Source organism: Festucalex cinctus, chromosome 9 (assembly GCF_051991245.1).
Source record: "Festucalex cinctus isolate MCC-2025b chromosome 9, RoL_Fcin_1.0, whole genome shotgun sequence".
NCBI lineage: Eukaryota > Metazoa > Chordata > Actinopteri > Syngnathiformes > Syngnathidae > Festucalex > Festucalex cinctus.
The window spans coordinates 16726972-16751359 of record NC_135419.1 but is presented as its reverse complement, the minus strand read 5'-3'; the positions used below and the strand labels follow the sequence as shown (position 1 = coordinate 16751359).

Sequence of the window (24388 nt, the reverse complement as noted above, 5' to 3'; positions counted from 1 at the left end):
TATAATGGACTAAATAAGTGAAGTATCCCTTTAAAGTTATATGTGTCAAAAAGTAAGTTATCTTGTGAATACTCAACACTAACAGTCAATACTCGTACTAACATCGGTAAGGTAGTAGTGGTATTGAACATGCCCAGACACAACTCCAAAATAGAGAAAGAAGGCACAAATGTAGAAGAAGAAAACAATGCAACAAAAGACAGTTTAAACCGTGATAAAATTTCAGACATACACATTTCAGACTCAGTAAGAAAAATGGCAAGTACTGTAATGGAAATGTGGAATCTTTTATGAATGGACCACCAGTACAATTTTTTTGTTATATACAGTACCGGTAAATTGCGTGACGAAATTATTATTATTGTTACATTTAGGGGTGAGAACGTTTACCGATAAACAGAGATAAAATATCAGACGGTTTGTATTACAGTTTCCGTATTCCGAGTTCCTCCTGTCAATCGCTTCATCTATGTTTTATGTATTATTATTATTATTTTTTACTTTTAATTAGTTGATTGTACAACATTTCATAAAAATGATTTGCAGACACAGTTCTAATAGACGTAATAACTGTGTCCTTGTTTTGAATCTTCCAATCCAAATTAGTGCATGAAAAAAAATCAAAAAACTTTTTGATACTTGTTACGGTACTTGTTTTGATGGAAAGTTGTTGACATACCATTTCCAAAGAGAAAACAACTTGTTTGCAGCCCGCTATAATCCACTCAATCATGCAAGCCAATATTTATTTAATTCAAACGACAATTCAACTGCTTGACACGTCTGTTTTCTGCTAAATGAAGCCTTATTTAGATAACAAATCCAAACAAGTAAAACCGCTTGCCCAAACTGTTTATCCCTCACTAATCCACATGTAAAAATTCGGGCTCATGCGTTGCTCCCAGTGCAACATTTGCTACTTTCTCGACAATGCTGAGCTTCGTCAGGCTGTCTAAATAAAGACGCGGCTTATCCGACGTGTTTATTTAACTGCATCTCGACCCGGCTCGCTGCTTCGCCGCGCCACGCCACGCCACGCCACGCCACGCCATTCCCAGCTGTTGTGTGCAGCGACGGCCGTTTGGTCACGTATTAAAACTTCTGGCGAATCGCTCGTTTATTTACGCAATACATGCGAGTTGTTGCACGCCAGCAGTTCCGCAGGTTTGATGATGTTTTACACAGCTCGGCTCTGCACGGCTCTTGAAGCTCAAGCGTTATTAAATGTACAGAGTAGACCATGATATATTTTAACATGTTATCTTAATTGATTTTCCTGCTTACCTTACAAACAAAGCGAATAACGATGACTTTATTCAAAACCATTTGTTGTTGTTGTTTCATCTTCTGGGTTTTACTTTGTACTTTTCTCCTGATAAGCCGAATTATGTTTTTTTTTTTTTTTTTTTTTAGGTTAGAAAAGTCACATAATTTAGTGACTTGGTCGCTAAATTTTGTTCTTAGTGTAAGCACCACACATAAGTCGTTAAAAGAAAATGAATTAATAAAAAAATAAGTCACATTAATCTGTCCAACTCAAATAATTACTCATCAAGAGTTGTGTTTTACAAGTATCGGTGAAATTAGCTACATGCTATTTTGGTTCGCAGCATTTGCTTGAGGCTAAATATGTCAATATCGTTAAACATCATTGCTACAGAAGAAGAAAATAAGTTAAATGCTGAATAAAAATAATGATGAAATAACAAAACTACTTTGACTTTGACACATAAGAAGCAGAATTGGAGATTGGTGAAATTAGCTTCATGCTATTTTCATTAGCATTCACTTGAGGCTTGGCTTGCTGCCATCATAAAACTTGTAAGTGCACAGAGAACACTTTAACATTTCTATTAGTCATCAAAGTGTAAAAAAACAAAATTAGACATTTTATGGAAGGTCTTTTTGTTTTTGTCATTATGCTTTGAGGTACATGCTTTTGATGTGACCATCTCATAAATTTCAGTCACAAGTTCTGTTGACATTTTTGTTGACGCTTAGTGCGACTAATTTTATTCCAGACAATTCTCTTTGAATTCTATGCACTTGAAGCATTGAAGTCTTTTAGTCCAGATGCATCACTTTAAGATACTTTGGTGACACAAATTACTACTTTCATGTTAGCCAGGGCTCTGTCGCCATCTTGTGGCATCTTAGAAAGTTACAGAAAGAGCACAAATGCCAGAGTATGATGACTTTTTAAGCAAATAGCTAAGGTTAGGTTCCACAAAAAAAGTGCAAATAGGTGAATAGCGAAAAGCAAATGGGCAAAGTTTCTCTGCACATGAAATGTATATCAATTTCAGCCGTTATCACTCACCCCCCATAAAAAGCGTTGAGTGAGCCGCCGACGTGCAGATGTGCCTCCCCTTCAAAGCATTCGGCCATGCATGAAGACAAGTCATTCCTGTCGGGTCAAAAAAATCGGCACTTTTTTTTTTGCCTCCGCATGTGACTCAACACCTGCTGTGCAAACGCGGTGACATGAGGCTAGAAAGGCAACTGACAAGCCATTCAGCTGGCTGCCATGTCACAATTCCACTCTGAGCGGATACGGTTCGGCGGCAATTCAAACACAGGGGCGGTCAAGGTGATCTTTGCACGCTCGGTTTAAGAAGAGAAATATGAAGGCATACAGTATGAGGTGATGAATAAGACAAACTGAGTATAAAAGAGGAATTTGCACGTTTGTTTTACTTCAAGCCAACAGCATGCCATCATAAAGTTTACAATTTTCTACTCAGGTAATTTCTCCTTCAATGTTCTAAAATTGATCTCATGTTATTGTCAGGATTTTTTTTTAACAACCACATAAATGTCTGTTTTATTTTGTTCCAAACAACACACATGGTATTTACGAGGGGCTATTTCTAAAATTAAAGTTGCAATTTGGGAATACATCATATTGGTGGGCAAACATTTGTGCTCAAGGGCCACGTTTGATTTTGAAAATGCACAAGTCCTTTGTAGATGAGGTAAATGGAGTTCATGTAATGTGGAAAAAAAAAAAAAAAAAGAAACAGACAACTTAACTGCCCCATGGGGGAAAGGTGAAGTATAATGATGATGATGATGATGATGAAACAGACTTGGAGAAACAAGATATTCAGAGATTTTTATGACATGATTGTCAGAGACAAGAATGGTTCGAGATGAATGCATTTTCGTGTATCAACTTTAAAACAAGCTTGCGCACTTTAAAAAAAAAAAAAAAAAGTCGGTATATTCTAAAACAAAAATAGCATACAAGTTTTTTATTTTAGTTTTTATCATTAGCTAATTTAACTTTGCTGATAATACAATTTCATTTTATTTCATTTATTACATTTTATAAATTGTACTTTAAAAAAATATTTATTTATTTATTTATTTAGTATTATTATTATTTTTATTATTATTATTATTATTATTATTATTATTATTATTATTATTATTATTATTATTAATGTATTTATTTATTTATTTATTTATTTATTTATTTTATTTTTTTACCTCGATCCACTTTACGACAGCTCTCTCTAGCGTTCATCCACAGTCGAAATCCCAATCCTTTGTCCCGCCTCTACTTCGATTCCATTGGCTCATGCCGTTGGTGTCACGCGCCCGCTCCTACCTCTCGATTGGCTCGGCGACGCGTCCGTCAGAGCGACCTACGGAAGTAAACCCCCCACATCACACACAACAATAAAGATGGAGGGCGATATTTCAGACATGAACAGACCGCAAATGTATTTATTCGGTGAGCTCTTGCCTTCAACAATCAATCATTTGTGTCGCATTTTCGTCTGACGCACATAATATGTTTAGCTGAAAGACGCTTATATACGGTGACGCTCATTTAATCGCTCTGATTGTGCTCTATTGTTAGCTAGCCGGGAAATATACGTACCTCAAGTTAGTTACTCCACGTTTTTGTTGACTTGTAGTTAGCATTCGTTATATGTCCAATGTTTATCTCCAGGTTGTACCCTTAAATCGGACAAACGGGAGTACAAAGTTGACGTCGACGACGATGAAACGGAACAACAACTGTCCCTCAAAGCGGTAAGGCATCCTTAAAACGAGTAGCCTAGCCTCATAAGTTTTACAATAACAACAAAACAAGTCAAAGCACTGTGCAGACACAGGCACACTACTGAATTGACGCCAACTTATCTCGACTGGCGCGATTCTGCCATCTTTATTGTTGAAACGTGGTCGTGGTTAACGCACCTATTTGCATAGGAAACAATTTACTGCATTTTAAATGAGACTTGTTGCACTTCCAGTATCTTCATTGAGTAAGATGGAATCTATTTCAGCTACTTTGCCTTGCCTTGCCTAATTTAGATGCAAAGGAACATATCACTCGGCTAATGCTAACACACAATGACAAACTCCATAAGAGGGGCTAAAAATGGCATAATAATGGTGAATTGTATTTTATGCTTTTACGCTTTTTCAGGCTTGCCTGGGAGCCGAGGCCGAGGACAAGTTCCACATGGTGGAAGTAGAGGCCCTCACTTACGATGGAAAGGCCACCAAAGTACCGTTGGTTGTTCTGAAGCCGTCCGTCTTGCCCTCTGTGAGTCAACACCAGTCCAAAGAAAATTAAACGTTTGGCATGCGTTTTCCTGTGTGTGCTGAATCCTATTATGCAAATTTAATATGCATGTATGTCTTCTTAATTTCCTAGATGGGTTTAGGTGGATTTGAAATCACGCCGCCGGTCACATTACGTCTCCTGTCAGGTTCTGGACCGGTTCACATTAGCGGCCAGCATTTTGTCAGTGAGTATTCACAAGTTGACCCTTTTCAATATTCTTTGTGCCGTTTTAAAAGATATAACTGAAATGATGAAATTCAACATCTAGTTGTTATGCTTTTTGGTCAGACGAACTAAATACAGTAGTGTGTGTCATGCTCCACGTGTTAAAAGTTTACCAGTTGTAGCTTTTTATTTTGTTTTAGGGACAAAATGTAACAATTGACATGTCAAGAAGTTCTTGACAGGGGGAAAAAAGAACAAGATTATCTCAGTGAGTGTGAATAGTAGGGGTGTCACGATTCGCCAACTCCACGATTCGATTTAAATTTCGATTTTGGGGTCACGATTCGATTTTTTTTTCGATTTTTTTTTTATTTTTTTTTTCGCTCCCCCACTTTATAACACAGAGGCATATGCTTCTGTAGGCTAAGGCTAGTCTATGATCATTGGTTCTATTCATTGTACAGTAAATCTTATTTCAAAAGATCGGCTACATATAGGTGATGCAATTTCCATATTATTTTTGTGTAAATTTATGTAATATATGATAATTGACATTAGGCAGGAATGATCAAATTCAAAGAATTTATTTACAATATAAAGTTAACCGTCTTGTTCTTACTGAAGTGTAAAATAAAAAATAAAAAAACAAAAACAAAAAGTCACAGTGGGTGCCTGCCATCTATTGACTGTTTTTGGTTACAACAGTGTGCTGTGCGTTCCTCTTAAAATAATGTGCAATGTGCAACAACAACAAAAAATATATTGTATCCAAAGTCATGGAACAAATACAGCCTGAACAAACTATATCCCAACATTTACAGTTGCTGGGCATACTGTAGCGTGGTTCAAGTACACTAATTAAATGTTTGAATCCAGCGTTTTCCAAGGCTGCAGGTCTGCTGCTATAAATAGACCTATGGATCTGGCGTTTCGCGCGAGCTGAAGTGTGTGGAAGTTTCACTGTAAATGAGGATGAAATAGTTGGTTGGACCGTTGTTTTCCCACTTCTAGTTGAATTTGATAAATCTAAATCTTTGTGATGCCTGCGTAAATGTCCCGTCATGTTTGTCGTGTTTCCCGTTGTTATAGGCTGGCGGCTCGGGCCCGCCGCCGGCTCCGCTCCCCTAGTATGTATGTGTGTGTTTGTGTCGGCTGGTGCCCGTATAATGGTACTTCAGTTTGAATGCGCCAGCGCGACACTCTGATTGGAGGACTGTGCCAGCGCGACACTCCGATTGGACGACTGTGCCAGCGCGACACTCCGATTGGACGACTGTGCCAGCGCGACGCTATTGTGTATCCGTGTATTATACCCCTATTGGTTATTGTTTCTCCTCCGTTCTGTCAGTTCTGTCAAATGCGGTTATTATTTGTTCACCTTCCACTTTCACTCCCTTGTCAAACCCCTGCCTGAAATTTCAATTAAAACTACTCAGATGTTAAAGTCGACCCGTGTTTATCTACTCTATATTTTCTGTTATTGTGTTACTTCCCTTCCCCTTGACGAGCCGGGCGTAACACCGTGGCCGAGTACAGTACGCGCACATAGCATATCTTGCAACTGTGGTCTTTTTATCGACAACGTGAACGTTGTCGACATAACTCACCGGGAACGCAAAATGTTTCCAAACTGGTGACGAGAGAAGCGGGAGCGGCTTGAAGCACCATTGCTGTGTCTGTCCGCGCTTGCCATCATGACTGCAGGAGAAGTCAGCTAACAAGTGCCGTTAGCTAGTAGCTGAATGGCTGCGTCTCATTTGCTTTCCTGGGAGGTAGCGGTGGCGGCGGTGGCGGCGGTGGCGGCGGGCGCGGGGGGGGCATCGAATCGTGTGTCCTCTCTTCTATTTCGATGCTCGAAATCGTGACGTAATTTCGATCGATTTCGATAAAAAATCGAAATCGTGACACCCTTAGTGAATAGTGATTTTGTCTATTATGTGCGTTGTGTCAGCAGGGTTAGGCTCCAAGCACACCTGTGAACTTGATGAGTACAGATGCGATAGAAAATAGGTGGATAGATAGGGATGTAAATCTGAGTATAAGCCAACTTGTGGTTGTTGTTGTGTTTTTCATAAGGTGTGAAAGATTCAGACAATGAAGAGGAAGAACACAACACATCGCCGGTGAAACGTCCTGCTGGCCTGATGTTTGGGAAGAAGGTTTCACAGGTAGTGCTCTCAATTTGGTTTTATTTCTTTCAGTGGCTCCTCATGAAAATTGAGCTAAAGATCTAAACTCTTAACCCAGTGCTTCCTAGCCACTGAGAAATCAATCATCAATTGTGGAAAAAATCACTCTAACATACACAGGATAATATGGAGCCCTGATAATCGGACTATTTTGGACATGGATCGGGAAAGGGGATCAGGCTCAAAATCAGTCTAATTATCACCACATCTACCCTGTATAAACAGTTTATGGTTTCTTCGATTGCATACAGCTAAATCTTTGGCTGTTTTTTTTTTTTTTTTCAGAATTGTGTCAAATATGTATTACAGTATACTTGTTTTGCCACATTGAGCTGTTCCAGATGAGCCATTTCAAATAAAATGTTGCATCCATATAAAATATTTCAAGGTGTGCAAAACCGCTCATCAATGTTTGCATCTTTTCATTCGTTGTTTTTTTTTTGTTTTTGCAGAAAAAGTTCAAAATGGATTCTGACGAAGACAGTGATGAGGAAGATGATGACGACGATGAAGAGTACGTTGAAAATGATGATAATTTTCCTGTCAATCTCATCAGTCTGACGCATTATATAATCTTTTGTTATTTTGTAGCGATGATGAGGATGAGGAGAGTGACGAAAATGAAGTCACGCCCCAGAAGACCACAAAAAAAGTAAGATTTCGTCGTGGATTTCAAATGAATTTATCATTATGGATTGGTTGCATTCTGTCATTAATACGGACTACATTTAGGGATTATGTAAATTATTATAAGGGATGCAACGATTAATCAAATGATGAATAATTTCATTCCAAAATCATGCAGACTCACTCTGAAGAAACAAGTTGTTGCGATGGCAGGAAGAAGAACTTGCATAAAAGACAAATGTCCAAAGTTTGTGATTAGTTCATTACATGTTAATTTGGCCTTTATAAAATAAATGTATTTCAATTGAAAGTATGTTTTTATATTTGGTTATAGAACTCATCTGATCACAAAAAGCCAAATGTGTAAAATGGACTGTTAGTCCTCACTTGTCCACTTGGTGTCAGCGTAGGCAGAAGCTTGCACACAAAAGCATTTCTTCCTCCAGTCGTCTTGTTTCCAGCTTCATTCAAACTCCCACAGACTGTATGTGTCCTGTGGCAACATTTTCCTGCAGCTCCGCCTACCACCACTGCACCCACTGACCGGCCACATTTATTTTTTTTTGCCCTGTACGAGTCAAAAAACATGGAACGTTTTCATCCTGTTCACTCTTGCGCCCACCTGTTTTCGCAGAGTAAAACACAGGGTTCGCGTGGCGTAATGATCGGATTTCTCCTCTGTAATCTACGGCAATTCTCACTGTCTCACCAGCAGGACGGCACTATTTCATGACTACACTCACACCCACATGCACACGCATGCATTATTCTTACATACCGGTTTTTGCAGTAGGTGCAGATTAATTTATACCAGCAAGTTGCAATGGAACCTCCAAAGCTGAACACCGATTGACTTCCAAGGTATCCATCCATCCATGACCGCTTATTCCTCACAAGGGTCGTGGGGGGTGCTGGAGCCTATCTCAGCTGGCTTTGGCAGTAGGCGGGGTACACCCTGAATTGGTTGCCAGCCAATCGCAGTAACTTCCAAGGTATTAAATTAAAACTCACACTTAGGGGATTTTTGTTTTTGTTTTGTTTTTTAAACATGCACCCCCCCCCTTAAAAAAATTCAGTTTTACATGTTATATTTTACCTTATTTATAATATTTATTCATATGAAATTGGAAAAGCCTGTTATTTTTAATGCATAAACTGTTTTTAAGTACATATTTCATATTTTCAGCTTTTCCCAATATTTTTAAGCAGACTTTTTTGTTTTTTTGTTTTGTTTTTTTAGGAAAACAAGTTATATTTAACCTTTTTTTATTTATATAATCGCAAACAAACCTAAAAATGTAAATAAATAAAAAACAAAAAAAAAAATTTTTTGAGTTCCAAAAAATGTAATATTTCATCTTTTATTTATGACTTGTATAAGCAGTGAAGTTGTGTAATACAGCGTTTCTTAAACTGGTTAAGCGACACATCCTCGTCAACATTGGCACTACACCCTAAAACATACAAAAGGCACTGTTTTTACTTTTTGTGTTTTGTTATATTTAGCTTCTTTTTTTAATTTAATTTTAAATTACACTTGGAGTAAACAATAACAAATGTTGCATACGTTCTTTGACAGCTACACCCTTCAAGACTGCACATTGGAAAAAATATTCCTTTTTAAAATGACGTTTTCTAGATGAAATAGGTGTATTTTAACCATTCTACTTGTTTTTCTAGAAATAAGAAAGCGACACACCCCCTTCAACATCCCGCCTCAGTTGACGCACACCCTCCGCCCGGGCATGCACCCTAAATAAAGCCATATATTTAAAAACAAATACAGTGTAAATGTGCAATTTATCAGACCATATTGTCATGATGCTTGTTATGTAGCAAACCTTGGTGGGCACTGTCAAGGTGCTATCTGTGACCCCGGCATGATCTGAGGTGCGCTTCCGTGGCAGGTCAGCCATCTTGTTGGACTAATCTATGGCAACCACACAAGGACATATAACCCCGGGTTTTCACCGGATGCGGTTGCGGTGCGGTTGCGGTGCGGTGCGTCTTGACTGCGTGCTCCGGACGGGTAAATTTTTTTGTCAATCCACACCGGCTCCGCACAGCTGCGGTCCGGCAGCTCCGTCGCCGCCCACTTCCCAACGTGTCTCGCGGGACCGCGCGCGCGCGATCATGTGGCATTTCACAACGACAAACATACAGAATGTCTGTGCTCAACAGAGAAGCAGAAAGAGAGGTGGACTTATTTTGATTTAACTTTTTCTTCTTCTTCTGCAATGAGATTCCACGCAGCATCCTTTTTTTTGGTTGTCCTTGTAAAGTATATTAATAACGAGAGTCGGGTCAGTGCGGGTCCACTCTTTATTTCTGTCTTCCGCGTCCGGCTGCCGCTCAGTACGGCAAGCGAGACGGGCACAACAAGCAATCGCGAACATCAAACTCACAATACATTACAGTCCTTATAAAAAGGATGTGCCGTGTCATATATTATTTTGTGGTTTTCCACCTCCAATATAAACCTCTCCTCGTCCATGTTCGCTGGTGTCTAAACCGTGAATGAGCACATGGCCCGGCGACGCCCACGTCACGTTTTGCTGAAAAACTTGCGAAATAGGAGCTGGCGAGTGTTTTATTCTGAAAGGTAACCGGAAATTTATTTTGAAACTGCCTCGGTCTTCCTGTCCCGCTCGATGTGTTTTGTGCTAGCTTGCCATTTGCTGGAGGCCTACCGCTGCGGCGTCCGGCAAAAATAGAAAATAGGGCTATCCTTGCGGAAGGCCTGCAGCACGCCGCAGGCCTTCCGCAGTCGACACGCAACGCACCCGCAAGCGGTGTAAACTGCACCATTCGAATGAATGGAATCTAATTGCTTGCGTCGCCGGACCGCACCGCAACCGCACCGCAACCGCAACCTGTGAAAACCCGGGGTAAGTATGTACAATTGGCAGTACGCTTTCGTAAATTCTATGAAACAATATACAACACTTGATATTTTTTGGTCCAGATAGATAGATAGATAGATAGATAGATAGATAGATTCATACAGTCCAATACATATTACAAAGTAAATGGTCCCATCCATCCATCCAATTTTACGAACGTGTACTACCACCAATTGTGTGTACAGGAATTAGTTCTGTTTTGTCCTTGTGTGGTTGCCGGAGGTTAGCGCCTCCATCATGCAGGGGCCACAGATAAGTACCTTGACACGCACTCATGCATGTACCTCATCCGCTCCACTTCCTGAGCTTGAAGTCTCGCGGGATTTTCTGACATCACATGTGATGATGGTTTGAACTCCAAACTTTTGACTTTTTTTGTATTGTTCCAAACTCCAAATTGTTGCACTTTTGTAGGTACCACTGTAGATGTTTGTTGTCCTAACACAAGGTCGGATTACTTTGCACACATGCAGTACTTGTTTTTTTGTTGTGTGTGTGCAAGCCTGCATATCTTCATCCCTCTGTCATCCCACTGTTAATATGATTGTTCTCTTTTTTGTTTAAAAGTCTCTCGTGCCATTTTAGCCCTGCACCTGGCCCTCGCCTTTGAACACGTTTTGCGTGTCTCCGCAATCACTTTCAAGTGCATATGTGTGCGTGTGTGTTTGTGTGTGTGTATAGCAGCCCAATTTCGGCCTGCGATTTCTCCGCATTTTGACAAAAGCACGCGGGTCGAGCGAGAAACAATGCCAGGGCGAAAGATCAAAGCGGGGCAGATGCGCATACCTGCGACATGAGCGCCGATCCTGGCCTCGGGGTCAGATGACAGCTGAGCGCGCGCGTCTGTCACCTGTTGAGTTCTTCTGTTGCCTTCCCCTTCCGCCACATCTTCACACATCTAGTCCACAGCACTAGATGGAGGAGATTAGTGAATGATGCAGATGTCTTTCTTCATGTAAATGTTATTTATCTTATCAATCTGTGATTTGATCCCTAAAAAGTTTGATTTTCCAATTATTCATCCTTAAAAATTACAATTTAATCCTGAAATCGACCTTCTGCAAAGGAAAATGCACTATATAAATACAGGATATATAGCCATGAATTCCTTCTCAATCGACACCTCTGGGCTTCTGTTAATGTGTGGTGGTGATTTTTTCCTAAACCTCCACCCCCCAGCCTGTATTTTGACATTTTGTGTTTGTTTTGTCAACAGCGGGACGTTTCTGTGGACATAAAGTTGTTACAACTTTATGTCCACAGAAACAGAAGCCCAGAGGTGTAAATTGAGAAGGAATTCATGGCTATGCATCCTGTATTTATGAAGTGCATTTTCCTGAGTGAAAACTGAAGGCCCTGCCTTTAAATAGCATTGATAAATTGTTCTTAATTGATTGGGAGGTTTTCAGTTTGATTGAGGTGGCCTTAAATGTACAGGGTGGGCCCAAATGCATGACTCACTTGTTATGAATATGCACATTTTATTACTTTACTACTTAATATTGCAATGATCAAAAGCTTTATTTCTGAGCGTCAGTTGTGTATCAATGTTCGTACGCTTAGCTTGCAATGTGCTTGTGTGTGATGCTAGCAATTTGCTTTTCGACAAGGAACACCTAATTGGTCAAGTGTAAAAAGCGTTTACACAATATGACATTTCTTTTTGGAATACAGAAGTGATCTCAAACATATAACGCTAGGTTAAGCATTATAAACACAGAGTTTACAATTTTGGCGGTGTTGCAATCTTTTTGCCGGTACCGCACCTCGTTTACAGCATGCGTTGTTCTCTCGTCAATATTGAAACATGACAGGTCTGTTGTCATGACTGAAGCGTTTTTTTTCCGCGGTTCTCATCTCGTCATGTTGAGAACGTCTCGTAAATGCCGGCCGTCACTTGATCTTTCCAGAGGTATCGCTTCGGGAAATGACACGCATAATGGGCTTGTAGTCGTTATGTCAACACGGGCAATTACACTTGCAAACCCGCTCCGAGGCGAGGAAAGGTTTGGTTTGTTCAGGAAATGTGGGTTGTTAGATAATCGCGCAGGTGAATTCTATCAATAGGAACCTCATTGGAAGGCCTCTGGCATGTTAGAGAGGGAACTCAGGTGTCTTATTTATAGAAAGTTGTACTAATTTGTGTTGTCTTTTGTAGAATAATTCTCCAGAGTTTGTTCATTCAGATTTTTTTTTCCTTTTTCCCCCATAGGGCCCGGAAATATCAAAGAAGGCTAACAAAACTCCGATGAAACAAAATGGCCCTGCGCCAAAACCATCAGGATCGGGGGCTAAGCCACAAAACAAGGTACATAAGGACAGTATTCCTGTCTTACAGCTTTGACTGGTGAACTTAATGAGCAAAAAGTCGTCATGCACTACAGTATTTCCAACTTTCAGACATTTCTTAATGACCACCTGCTTCCATTCAACTAATTCCAAATAGACTGGATGATGTTTTTTTTTTTTTAAATTTCTGCCTTCCTTGTGTTCTGGAATGTGATTAGCACATTTGTAATTAGCTCTACCTGATAGCAAATTTCGATGGTGGAATGTCTTGGGCGGCTGCCTCTCAAAGCCCAAATCTTGAACTCTGCCTGTCTCTTAAGCAAACACACCTGACCTCTAAAATGGTTTCCCGGGGCAAGGTTTAAACCCGTGACCCCGTGTCTTGACCCCTCCGTCTTGGGTTGCAACCACCTTTTGATGCCCCCCGCCGATCCGCACGGCAACATGCGACACCAGGAGAATACAAATTGGCTGGCTTCTCCGCACGTTTGGCGTAGCATTTGATCAAATGGCTTTGACAGGAACCAAGATAAGGCGGTTGACCACAAAGACAATCCACCCAGACCAATTGCTGCTTATCTGACCCCGGGAAAGGTTGTGATTTGTGTGAAACACGAGGAACATAACTCCCAAGGTGTGAGGGAATATTTGCACTTCAGGAACTTTACCCCAGAACTGCTGTGCCTCGAGACTCTTCCCAATTGTTACCAAATTTGAACGACATATACCAGACACATGGACGACAGTTTTTGGGATCTACAGTTGATGAGAATGTAGTAATTCCGATTCCATCATCGGCCAGGTTGGATCTGCTCAACTACTGACAAAATTTTGCAGGCATGATTGTCGTGATGAAATTGTATGTTTGGTAAATGGTATATGGCACTTCATTTACATCGCGCTTTTCCACCTTACAAGGCCCTCAAAGCGCTTTACAATTTGACTACACATTATACCCACCTCCTGATGATGCAGCATCAGGAGCAATTGGGCGTTTAGTATCTTGCTCAAGGATACTTCGACGTGGTTACAAATGGCATGGGATCGAACCCACAATCTCTGGGTTGGGAGACGACCACCATACCACTGATCCATGCTGCCCCGTGTTTGATAGAGGTTTCTGGCAGGACCCCCCGGATTCTTTTGTTTCCTCTTAACCTATTTTCACGTCTCTCTTGATTAGAGCTACAGAACTGTCACAAGAGTCCATGCCCAAAAAGACTCAGGGGAAGTCTGCCATTTTGTTTTTTTTTAGCGGCTCGTTTATGGTGGTTGTTGAAATATCTCCGGGACCTTCAACAACAAACATATTTTCAAGGCTGTTTCCGATGGACACTCTTCGAAATCCTCCAGGGATTAGCAGACAGGCTGCCGAGTGCCGATACTGTCTGACCGGTTTGTATTTGCGTCGCCTCTCTTGTAAGCCAACAACTGTTCTCCTCTTGACAAGCTCTTCACACCCCTCGCTTCCTGGACACACCTTCTCCCAATTGCTCTCATTACCAACGTTTGATGTCTAGTGCAGCTTGCGCTTCCAGATGCCCCCAAGGAGCGAGGAAGAGGGTGTGGATGTCTGTTTTTTTTTTTTTTTTTTCTTTTTCTTTTTTCCTCTCTCCTAAACGCAGGTGACTGGTCATTAGATTGCCTCGTCAGATCTGCTGCCAGTACTGCAGTTCGCACCTCTCGCAGCCCAGCGTGTCGCTGCACCTTCTTGCGTAACCGGGCTTGTCATGAGAATCAACAAAGTCGCGCCGATCCCAAGTCCATTTATCTTCCAGCTGGTTTTCTTTAGATTGATGAGTTTTGGAGAAGTTATGCCTTAAAGCAGACGTCAGAGTTGTAAAGTTGTTAACCACTTTGCTCAGACTTATCCCAGAGGATGAGTCATTGTTTTGAGCAGCTGATTGACATGTGTTAAAACAGGTGCCTATCTGGATAGCATTAAGTGTAAAGATTTTTATTTTTTTTATGTGGGTATGACTCGTCAGAATGGAACTAATGTGCATGAGAACCTTCAAAAAGACCAACCCATTGAGTGACATACATGACCCCCGTATCCAGAAACATTACATGACATCATTGTGACAAAAGGACGAGTCTGCACCAGGGTTATTATAGTTTGGGAATTTTTTTTTCATTTTAGTTTGTTTTTATTTTGTTTTCTGTTTTGTTTTGAATTGAGTTAGTTTGAATTCATTTTCAGGGTGTTTCTGTTCTGTTTTTATTAGTTTTAGTTATTTAATAAATGCTTAGTTTTAGTTAGTTTCAGTATTAGTTTGAGTAAAAAAAAAAAAAGTGTATTACTTGTGCACAATATTCAAAAAACACCATGGGAGCGACGTCATCTGAAGGTGCTTTTCTATTGGCCACTGCTAGATGACATCACTTCTGTGTGACATACTTTCAAATGCCCTTATTCCAGTTAATATTAAAATAAATCTACTTAAAATCACATTTAAAATCATCCCCCAAGGCTCATGCATTAAATTAATTACCAATTTTTCCTATAATTTTAGTTAGTTTTGTAAACATAAAATGTAGTTTCAGTTAGTTTTTGTTTTTTAAAAAGCGTTTTCGTTTTTATTTCTTTAACAAAATAGTTTTTGGGGATTTGAGTTTTACTTTTTCCATTGGTTTTAGTTGACTAAAATAATCTTGGTCTGCACCTGCACTAGGAAACAGAATTTGCAACGGGTAACTTGTAGTACTAAGTTGGTTTTGTGCAACATTTATGTTGTTGACTTTATTGTATTAATATAAAGCACCGCATCATGACTTTAGTGGGAACCTGATATATGAGCGCCTGTATTTTTATGTCGTTTTAATATTTCCATCCTTGTTGTCCATACCAAGTTGAAGGATAAATTATTTTGATACTTAAACAGTGTTTGGTGGGGCTAAAATAATTGAATAATTCAATTGTAAAACGGGTTAAAGCAAAATCTCAACCTTAAATCTCTTTATTGAACAAATTGTCAGAAAATGATGAGCAAATCCATACACGATGTGACTCAGGCCACAACTCATAAACTCCTGCAATGTCATTCGCCGACACCCATGTCACTCACCAGGCCAGGCACCACTTTTTAAACCAGGCACATGTACTACAGTAGAACGTGAGGACAGCAACACCAAGTGAACAAAAATAATGCATGCTCAATTGCTCATCACTGTTTATTGATAAAAAAAATTATATATATATATGTACCCCTGAATTAATTGCATTACTGTATGACTTAATGGATATTGAATACCAGCAATTCTTGCTTCAGTTGCTATTCGCCTCCTATTTGTGAAGGATTGTGGACTGTTGTTGTTGATTGAAGCCTACGTGAAAACGCTCACAAGCTAGATTAAGAGAACCAGAGTTGACTTAACTCACTACTTATCGGTGATTGTGGTTGCTTGGTCATGTCGAGCCAGATCTCTTCAAGACATTGCGGCTTTTGCGGAGCTCTCATCGTCGAGCAGCTCCCCCCTTGGGGCCAACTTGATGAGCAAAGGTGTTGCAAAAACACGTGTTTGCTTTGGATTGAAGACGACAGATTGCGTCAAAATGAGAGTGTGCTTGTGATTAAGTTCCATGTCTTGTGGCATCTGTAATCAGCGTCTGGGCCAGATGAAAAAGCTGGTGTGTTTATCAGCTGTTTCAGGTCCGCAGCTGGCCTTTTTGGTGCCGGCTTATGCGGAGAAGCTGCCTGTAAATAATAAATGTAGTGGATTTTGGCTGGCCAGCAGCCAGCAGCATATGTGCTCTTTGTCTGTAGTGTGGGGTGCATGTGCGCCAAGTTTTTTTTCCCCCCTTTTTTATTTCAACCTTTTGATGTACGCTGTAAAATACAGGTCTCACGGAGAAGGCGACAGATGACAATATTTTTTAAAACATAGACTAATCTTAAAAATATGATCCCGAGATGAGTCCATGTTTTCATTCAACACGTGCTGAGTGACTTGCCTGAATTTTCACAGACAGACATTGTGCTGTCTTGAACAAATGACGTGACGTTTTTATATCATTTTACAGCGCAGAGTTCAGGAGAACCAAGTCTGACATTGGATCTCCCTGTTAAGCTTCGGTTGCTATCCTGCACACTTTGATCAAATTCAGCATATTTCTTCATACGGTCCACGTGCTGTCAAGTGGGATGAGAACGAAATCAGGTGTTTGCACTCTCAGCTCTGGCTCTAAAAATGACAGAAAAATGTCTTGGACCGAGCAAGACGGCACCATTTAAAGAGTTTTCTTCTCAAGCAAATCCCAATAGCAGATTAAAACATCCTCTATGAGTTGAATGCAACACAAAGACAGATTTACTTTATAATTAAATTAATTTGTTAAATAAGAAACAATAGTTTTAATTGTTTATGTTAAAAACAATAAATCACTATATGAACAGCAACAACATTTGGTTCAATGTGTGACCTGCTTTACATTTGATCATCACAAAACACTCAAGCTAACACAATGGAAGTTATTTTTTTCTTAATTGTGAGTAGCGATGTTCAATACCACTTGTTTTCAGAATGATACTGATACTCAACTCTTGAGTAGTCACAGATACTAGAAACCTATACCACTAGTAATATAGTATTTTTTCTAAAAAATTCATTAAATTAATGGCTGTTTTTCTATTCCTCTAATTTCTAGATCCTGATTGTAAAATGCCCACTAGAGGGTGGCCGAAACTGGTATCAGCTACCATTACAAATATTGATACCTTAAAATAAGGCTCGTATCGGCATATTTATAAAGACATATTTTATGTTTGTTTTTTATGCCAGAGCATACATAAGACTTTGATGCAGCCTCTCAACTGCAGAGATTGGGTGAAAAAAATGGTAGTAATTACAAAAAACGGCCAGCGGGTGGCAGGAGAGTATAAGAGATCAACCAGGGCCATGATGAAAACAAGCTGTTTCCCCACAATTCAAAGCAGATTTGTGAATAATGATGAAACGCAATGCTAATTGCTGCAAAACAGAAACTGATGCAAAAATCCTTATTTTTCCTGATGAAAGAAGAGACTTTAATCTTTCTTTTGGTAGGTTCCACATTTTTATAGCAATGGAACACAATATTCTGTGGGCCTTGCAAAATCAGTCAAAATGTAGTAAAACAGCCGGGAGCGAAGGCGGTTGCTTCAGTGAAAATGGCTGCAAGTGAATGAGTAAAAAAAAGCGATCCTTCGGAATGTCTTTTTCGTGAAACTGGTCCATTGTACTGTGCTGAGAAAAAAAAAAATCAATGACATCATCGATTAATCGAGACTGTCTCGACTTTCATCACATCATAGTGGACTGTAAAATATCTTTTAGGCGTTTAACACCGATCATCTGTGACCACGATCCGCAGAAGCGGAACCCAAAGGACAACATGACCGGCCTCGACGGCGCTTGAGACGTCTTCCACGAGTCTCGTTTTGCTTCTGCTTGCTTTTGTCTTTGGCTATCGATGAAACCCTGCAATTTCTTTGGATTCCACACTGCCGTAGCATGCAGGGACAAGCACGCTGGCTTGTGTAACATCCACTTGTGTATGTGTGTGTGTGGACGCATTTGTTGGACTGCGAATGTCGCAGTTTTTATTCCTTTTAATGGTGTCCATGCGATCAGCAAAGATTCAAGGTATTGAACAGAAAAAAAGACATCTCTTTAAAAAAATAACCAAAAACATAGTCAAACACACATGTTGCTCTGTGGCACGTGTCTTTCATTTCGGTGGATTTGCCATTGATGGAAATTTCAACAAGTGGAACGACAAGACTCGCCCTCCCCGACTCGCAAGTATTAATTTGTACCTGATGTATTAAAACATGTACAAAAAAATAAAAAAGTTGTTGTAATTAGGGTACTTTTTGTCGTCCCATGTCATTCTTTTATCTCCGTCCAGCTGCGTACTCATGCCAAGGCTATAAACACAGGCCAGACTAAATAGGTCACGATTGGGGCTGCGGCTCAAGCTGCTCTGCTCTGCGATGCTCATAATATCAATCCATCACCACTTAGAAAGTCCTCCATCTTATACACCATACGCAGGTCAGATGGTATAGAAATAAAGAAGAAATATTGCTCTAATATGTAATCTTTTGAATCTCCAGCTCCGTAAATCTCCATTTGACATCCCCAATCAGCCCGTCTTATCTGGACAATATATTTTTCTTTTCCAGACACCTGTTCCAGGAAAAGACAAAGCGCAGGCCGGCCAGTCTAAATCTCCGTCTTTGGCCGAGATAAAGACCAAGTTGTTGACGGCAGCCAAAGAGGTACAGCCCGCTGTTCTCATCCTCGCAGATTGCCGCTCTTAATTGAGTGTCTGCCGCTCGGCCGACTGTCTGATTTACGGTCTTCTCGCATCAGGGGAGACCGCTGCCCAAGACGGAGCAGAAGTTTGAGAACTTTGTCAAGAGTTCCTTTAAAATCTCAGACAAACAAGTAAGTAACTGGGGCACATTGGATATATTTGTTTAGTGATGTATTTACTGATCGCACATGGGTTTAGAACCCAGAGCCAACTGAGACAAAATTCTTTCTTACCTTCAGAGCCTCCTTTTTTTTTATTGATTTGATTTTTTTTTTTTACATTTTTAGCCTCACACCATATGTAGTGTATTTTTTGTTCTTGTGTTCGATGAATAGCCACAAGTTTTGAGTGACTTTTATAGACCCTTCCAGTTGACATCACTGGTTAGCTCCCGCGGCGCCTCCCGGAGGGCGAACATCCCATAACAAATGAATGTAGAGAGCTTGATTTTCGGAGAGCGTTTTCGTTAAAAGGTGGGAAATATGTTAAGTGTCACAAGAAATGTCCCGAGTAGGACACAACATTACTGCGAATCATTGAAATCGGTCGTTTGAAGCCGCTAGCTACCAAAAAAAAAAGAAAAAAAAAAAAGTTGCGTCGTAATTTCAGGTTGGGACTGGAAAAAAACAACTCGGATGTATCCGACTTCCGACCAGCAGTAATTGGAGTTGAGGTCCTTTGAAAAAGTTCTCCCCCGCAAGGGTTCCCTCCACCCCAAAAAGTATAAAAGAAGTTGTGTTTTTAATATTCCCACGCTCATGTCTCTCAAGATATGCTGAAGTCTTGTGTTTCATCAAATATGACAGCAGTTGGAAGCCGTGTGTGTAATTTTCCAGGAAATGTTGTGAATCCTTGGTGCCATTCAAGGTCCTGCTGCCGCACCATTGCTAGCTTGGCCGGCCAGTTTTGCTCGGACTCTTGGCAGTCGCAGGGTCAAGAGCCCTTCGGCTTCATTTGAAGCCTTAAGAGCTCTTCGCCATGATGGATTCACAGGAATGCGCCATTGTTCCTCGCACGGTTGACATGCATTATGCTCGCCACTCGGCCTCACGCACACATCTCTCCAGGACGCCGCGTTCTCTTTGAATTATATATTTGTGTCGGTGGGCCCGGCCCAGCCCGCGTTGAGGCGGAACGGGAGTACACCTGCCAAATCCGACTCTTTCCCAGTGATTTAGTGGCGAGTGTCTTTTGTAGCCTTAATGAAGGGACTGGTGGTATGCGGGATGGTACCAGTCTCACGTTCACATTCAAGGCCTTTGACCAGCTCAATGCAGAAAACTTTAAATCTTTTTCACCACTTTCTTGCTTGTCATTTTAGTGGCAAAACAACAGCCCATCGGCCTTTCATTTGCCAGTGTGCAAATGAATCACTCAAAGAAGCTTCTAAAACTTCTGCAGACTTGTCAGATAGTCGTCGTGTATCCAGGACTGTTTGGACATTTATTATTTACGGTCCTGAAATTGCTTCGTTTCATCATTGTTATTCTTAAGAAGCATAAATTACTATTTTGAGGGCTTTCCCATACTCAAAGACTCCCCAACCTGAAAATCCCGCCCTTTAAAGCCAGTTGCACTTCACAGGAAATTTGGGAGGCATGTCTATCATGAGGAGCTCAAAGAGCCAGGAAAACAACGATTATCGTTTCAGCTTGGTGTCCGTTTTACAGCCATGCTGGCCATTTATACGAGAGATTTTGTCTGATTGCTAATGAATTTCAATCACATGTATTGGACAGATGATTGGCGCAAAAGTGAGACTTTAGTTTCTCATGGCATGTTGTTCGAGTATGGCAGCAAATAATAAAAAAAAAAATATATATATATATATATATATATATATATATATATATATATATATATATATATATATATATATATATATATATTAGGGGTGTGAATTGCCTAGTACCTGACGATTCGATTCGTATCACGATTCACAGGTCACGATTCGATTCGATACCGATTAATCCCGATACAAATTTATAAGTCGATTGTTGCGATTTTTTTTCATTAAAATTTAGAAAATACTAATCAGTAAGCTTGTAGAGTGTAAGATTTATATGAAAATGTATTATTTATTTTTCTGAATTTTTCAGTCTTATAGAGGTTGTAATCTGTTTCATGTTTGAACGGCATTAAAATAAAATATTAAGGCTTAATGTTCCGTTCATATAACATTCTTCCATGCTCAAGGTGTGAATCCTAACCCGAAGTCAGACGTTTTGTTGAATATTTTTCCATTAAAAATGGAAGTTTAAAAATCGATTCACACACACACACACACACACAAAAAAAAACATCGATTCATCCGCCTATTGAATCGATTCGAGAATTGCGCGATGTAGTATCGCGATATATTGCCGAATTGATTTTTTTTAACACCCCTAATATATATATATATATATATATATATATATATATATATACATCTCCAGTTTTACCGGGTTTAATCAAACTTTATCATCAAACTTTTCTGCGACGCTTCGCCCACGCATTTTTTTTTATATAATCTATCTATCTATCTAAACTATCTCTCTCTCTCTCTCTCTCTCTCTCTCTCTCTCTCTCTATATATATATATATATATATATATATATATATATATATATATATATATATATATAGAGAGAGAGAGAGAGAGAGATTGATTATATAAAAAAAAAAAAAAATGCGTGGGCGAAGTGCCGCAGAAAAGTTTGATGATGAAGTTTGATTAAACCCGGTAAAACTGGAGAGCAGCCATTTTGGTTTGAAACAGCTGTTTTGGCCAACTTCCAGAGGGGTCCGTCAAAAATGAACGTGTCTTGAAGATTTTATTGTAAGTTTGAAGGACATATTCTCGACGCTAAAATGTAGTCTTCGCCATTTGCGTGTGGGTGGAGTTATGTTGGCCATGCAGTGTCGAGAGCAGGTGAAAACCCTTTCAAGTGCAGCAAGGGCCCGGTGGGGTGGGGAAAGCGCTTGTTGATCCCGCCGCGTAGAGAAACATCTGTGGAAATGCTTTGGTTTCATCAGCCCTCGCTGAGATTTGTCAGACCTGAAGCACCTACTCATATACTCTGGTATGTACTACTGGCCCCACCCAAGCCCTCGTCGCTCCCCCGACAGCCCCGATCTCAAGTCCCACCACCGAGACGCACGAAAAACATGTCAGGGAAAAGTGAGTCATGTCTCTCACGCTTTTCTTTCTCTGTTGCTACCCTTCTTCCCCGTCTGCCGCAGGTGGTCACGGACCTGTGGGGTTACGTGAAGACGCTGAAGGTGGAGAGGAAGTAGACGACCTCGCGCTTTGAACGCATTTCCTCGTTTGTTTGGGTTTTTTTTGCATCCGTCGGGCGATTTTTAAAGGCACAGTCGGCGAGATTTCCTGCGTAACCTTCTTTTCCGTGTTGACTTCGCTAATTCCGCGGGATTCGGACGAATGCCGCATTTATCGTAAGAGTGGTTTCGGCTACATGCGGAAGCCGCCCCATCTCGTCAGTCTGCACCACCTGTAAGCCGAGCAAAGCGACAGCGCGGCCAGTTCAGACCTGCACTTTCCAGCGTTAAATAAACAGCTACGGTATAACACGCGTGACACCTGCCCATTTTACATTCAGCACCTTATCAAGACGTTTGACGTGTTAAAAGGATGGTTCTTTGTTTTATTTAGGGAAGGCTCTATTAATTTCTTTTTATCACTTGGTTTTCAGAAATCGCAAGATACTACTCGTAGTGCAATACAGTAGCGTATTATCCATAAATAGTGACCGTAGCCGTTTGTTTGCTCCAAATAAATATGATACAAATAAGCTAGCAGAATGCTAATCGATGTTCTCCATATGATGTAAGACAAGACTGCATGAATATACTGTAATACAACGTGCGGCAATTTGTTTACGTGTCATGGTAGGTTCTGCTGTTTTGGTTAGCAACACACTTGAAATGGGTACAGCAGTGTGATGTGTAGACAACAGCTACTACATTGCAGTTGCTGCCGTCGGTATTTGGGTCAGCTTCAGGAAGTTTCCAAACCGGTAATCATCAAACATGTTTATGATTTAAGATCGTCAGCCCCCGCACCACAAGATAATCGCTCAAAAATATCTTTTTGGTGATTTGTATTATAATCAGGTCTTTAGTGACTTTGATAATAATGGGGAATCGGGCTCAGAATTGGTCCAATTATGTACATATATTATGTGTACCTGGTTTTAAGTAGATGGGAAATGTATTTGAGAAACAGGCACTATTTGAGGAAATACGGTAGTCAGTTATGCCTCCTCTGAAATTAATATGATATCAGTATGTACACAGATTTCACTTGTTCATTTTTCCCCACAAGCCCAATCGCATGTGAATGTATTTAAATTTTTTTTATTTTCGAAGACAGAAAAAGCTGAATAGTTTGAAGTCTACACGAAAGGGTGTAAATCCTACAACAGTAGCTATAAAAACGCAAAGCACCTGCAGATGTCACATTTATTGCATTCAGGTGCTCCGAGATGTTTAATTGCGTGCATGCTGAGGTTGGCATCTCACTTTGCTCGCGCGCTACGCCGAAGACTGACTGCAGAAGCTCCGCATTTCCCAAACGCCGCATGTCCGTCCGTCCGTGTCGGACGCAATCACGAGAATGCGATAGGAAATATTGCAGAATGTGCCTTTAAAATGTCTTTGTTCCAAACTGAGATACGTCCACATTTTTATGTGAATGACATGTTTTTGTTGCTTTACATTTTTATACATGCTTGTACAGTTTGTGTGCTTTTAGTTCGGGTTTGCACCAAAGTCGCGGTTCAGATCCTGCAGTTCAGAATTCCGATTAGAAACAAACATTCTGCTGCAACTCTTACATAGTTATTTTTTTTATTTTATTTTTTATCTTTTTCATGTGTGAACCCACTTTTTTTTCTTTTTTTTTTTTTTTTATAAATGTTCTTCCAGGAACACCTGGTGCCAGTGGATCAGAATTCTTTTTTTTTTTTTTCCTATACTTTTTATCAACATATTTAGCCTTTACCTCATATAGCTTCATGAAGTGTAGTCCACTGATGTTCCAATTGTTTGATTGCAGTGTACTCCCACACGCATTTGTAACAAGAAAATAAATCGCCATGTGTGTCCTTACTGTGCTTGACTAACAACACACGTAACCATAGCTGATGATGTACTACCAGGACTGACCTTTGAGAGGCAGCATGGTGCCACAGGGCCTTCTTACTGCTGGAAAAATACAAAGACGGAATAGATTAAGCTAGGCTAACCATAGTCTGACTGTTAGCTTGTCTCGTAACTACATTGTGGTTTCAAAATCTTCTCGTGATTTTTTTCTTGTGGACTTATC

At 40.2% G+C, this 24388-nt stretch overlaps 1 protein-coding gene across 1 annotated transcript; it reads left to right on the top strand.

Annotated features, from left to right (window-relative positions):
* The first annotated feature begins 3650 nt into the window (after nt 1–3650).
* npm1b (nucleophosmin 1b) lies at nt 3651–24167 on the top strand. Its single transcript, XM_077532349.1, has 11 exons — nt 3651–3739; nt 3962–4044; nt 4445–4564; nt 4676–4769; nt 6827–6918; nt 7392–7453; nt 7531–7591; nt 12682–12777; nt 18926–19021; nt 19116–19190; nt 22285–24167. Exons 1-11 carry the CDS (start codon nt 3691–3693, stop codon nt 22336–22338), a joined length of 882 nt encoding a protein of 293 aa, XP_077388475.1. The 5' UTR covers nt 3651–3690; the 3' UTR covers nt 22339–24167.
* The last annotated feature ends 221 nt before the right edge of the window (nt 24168–24388 follow it).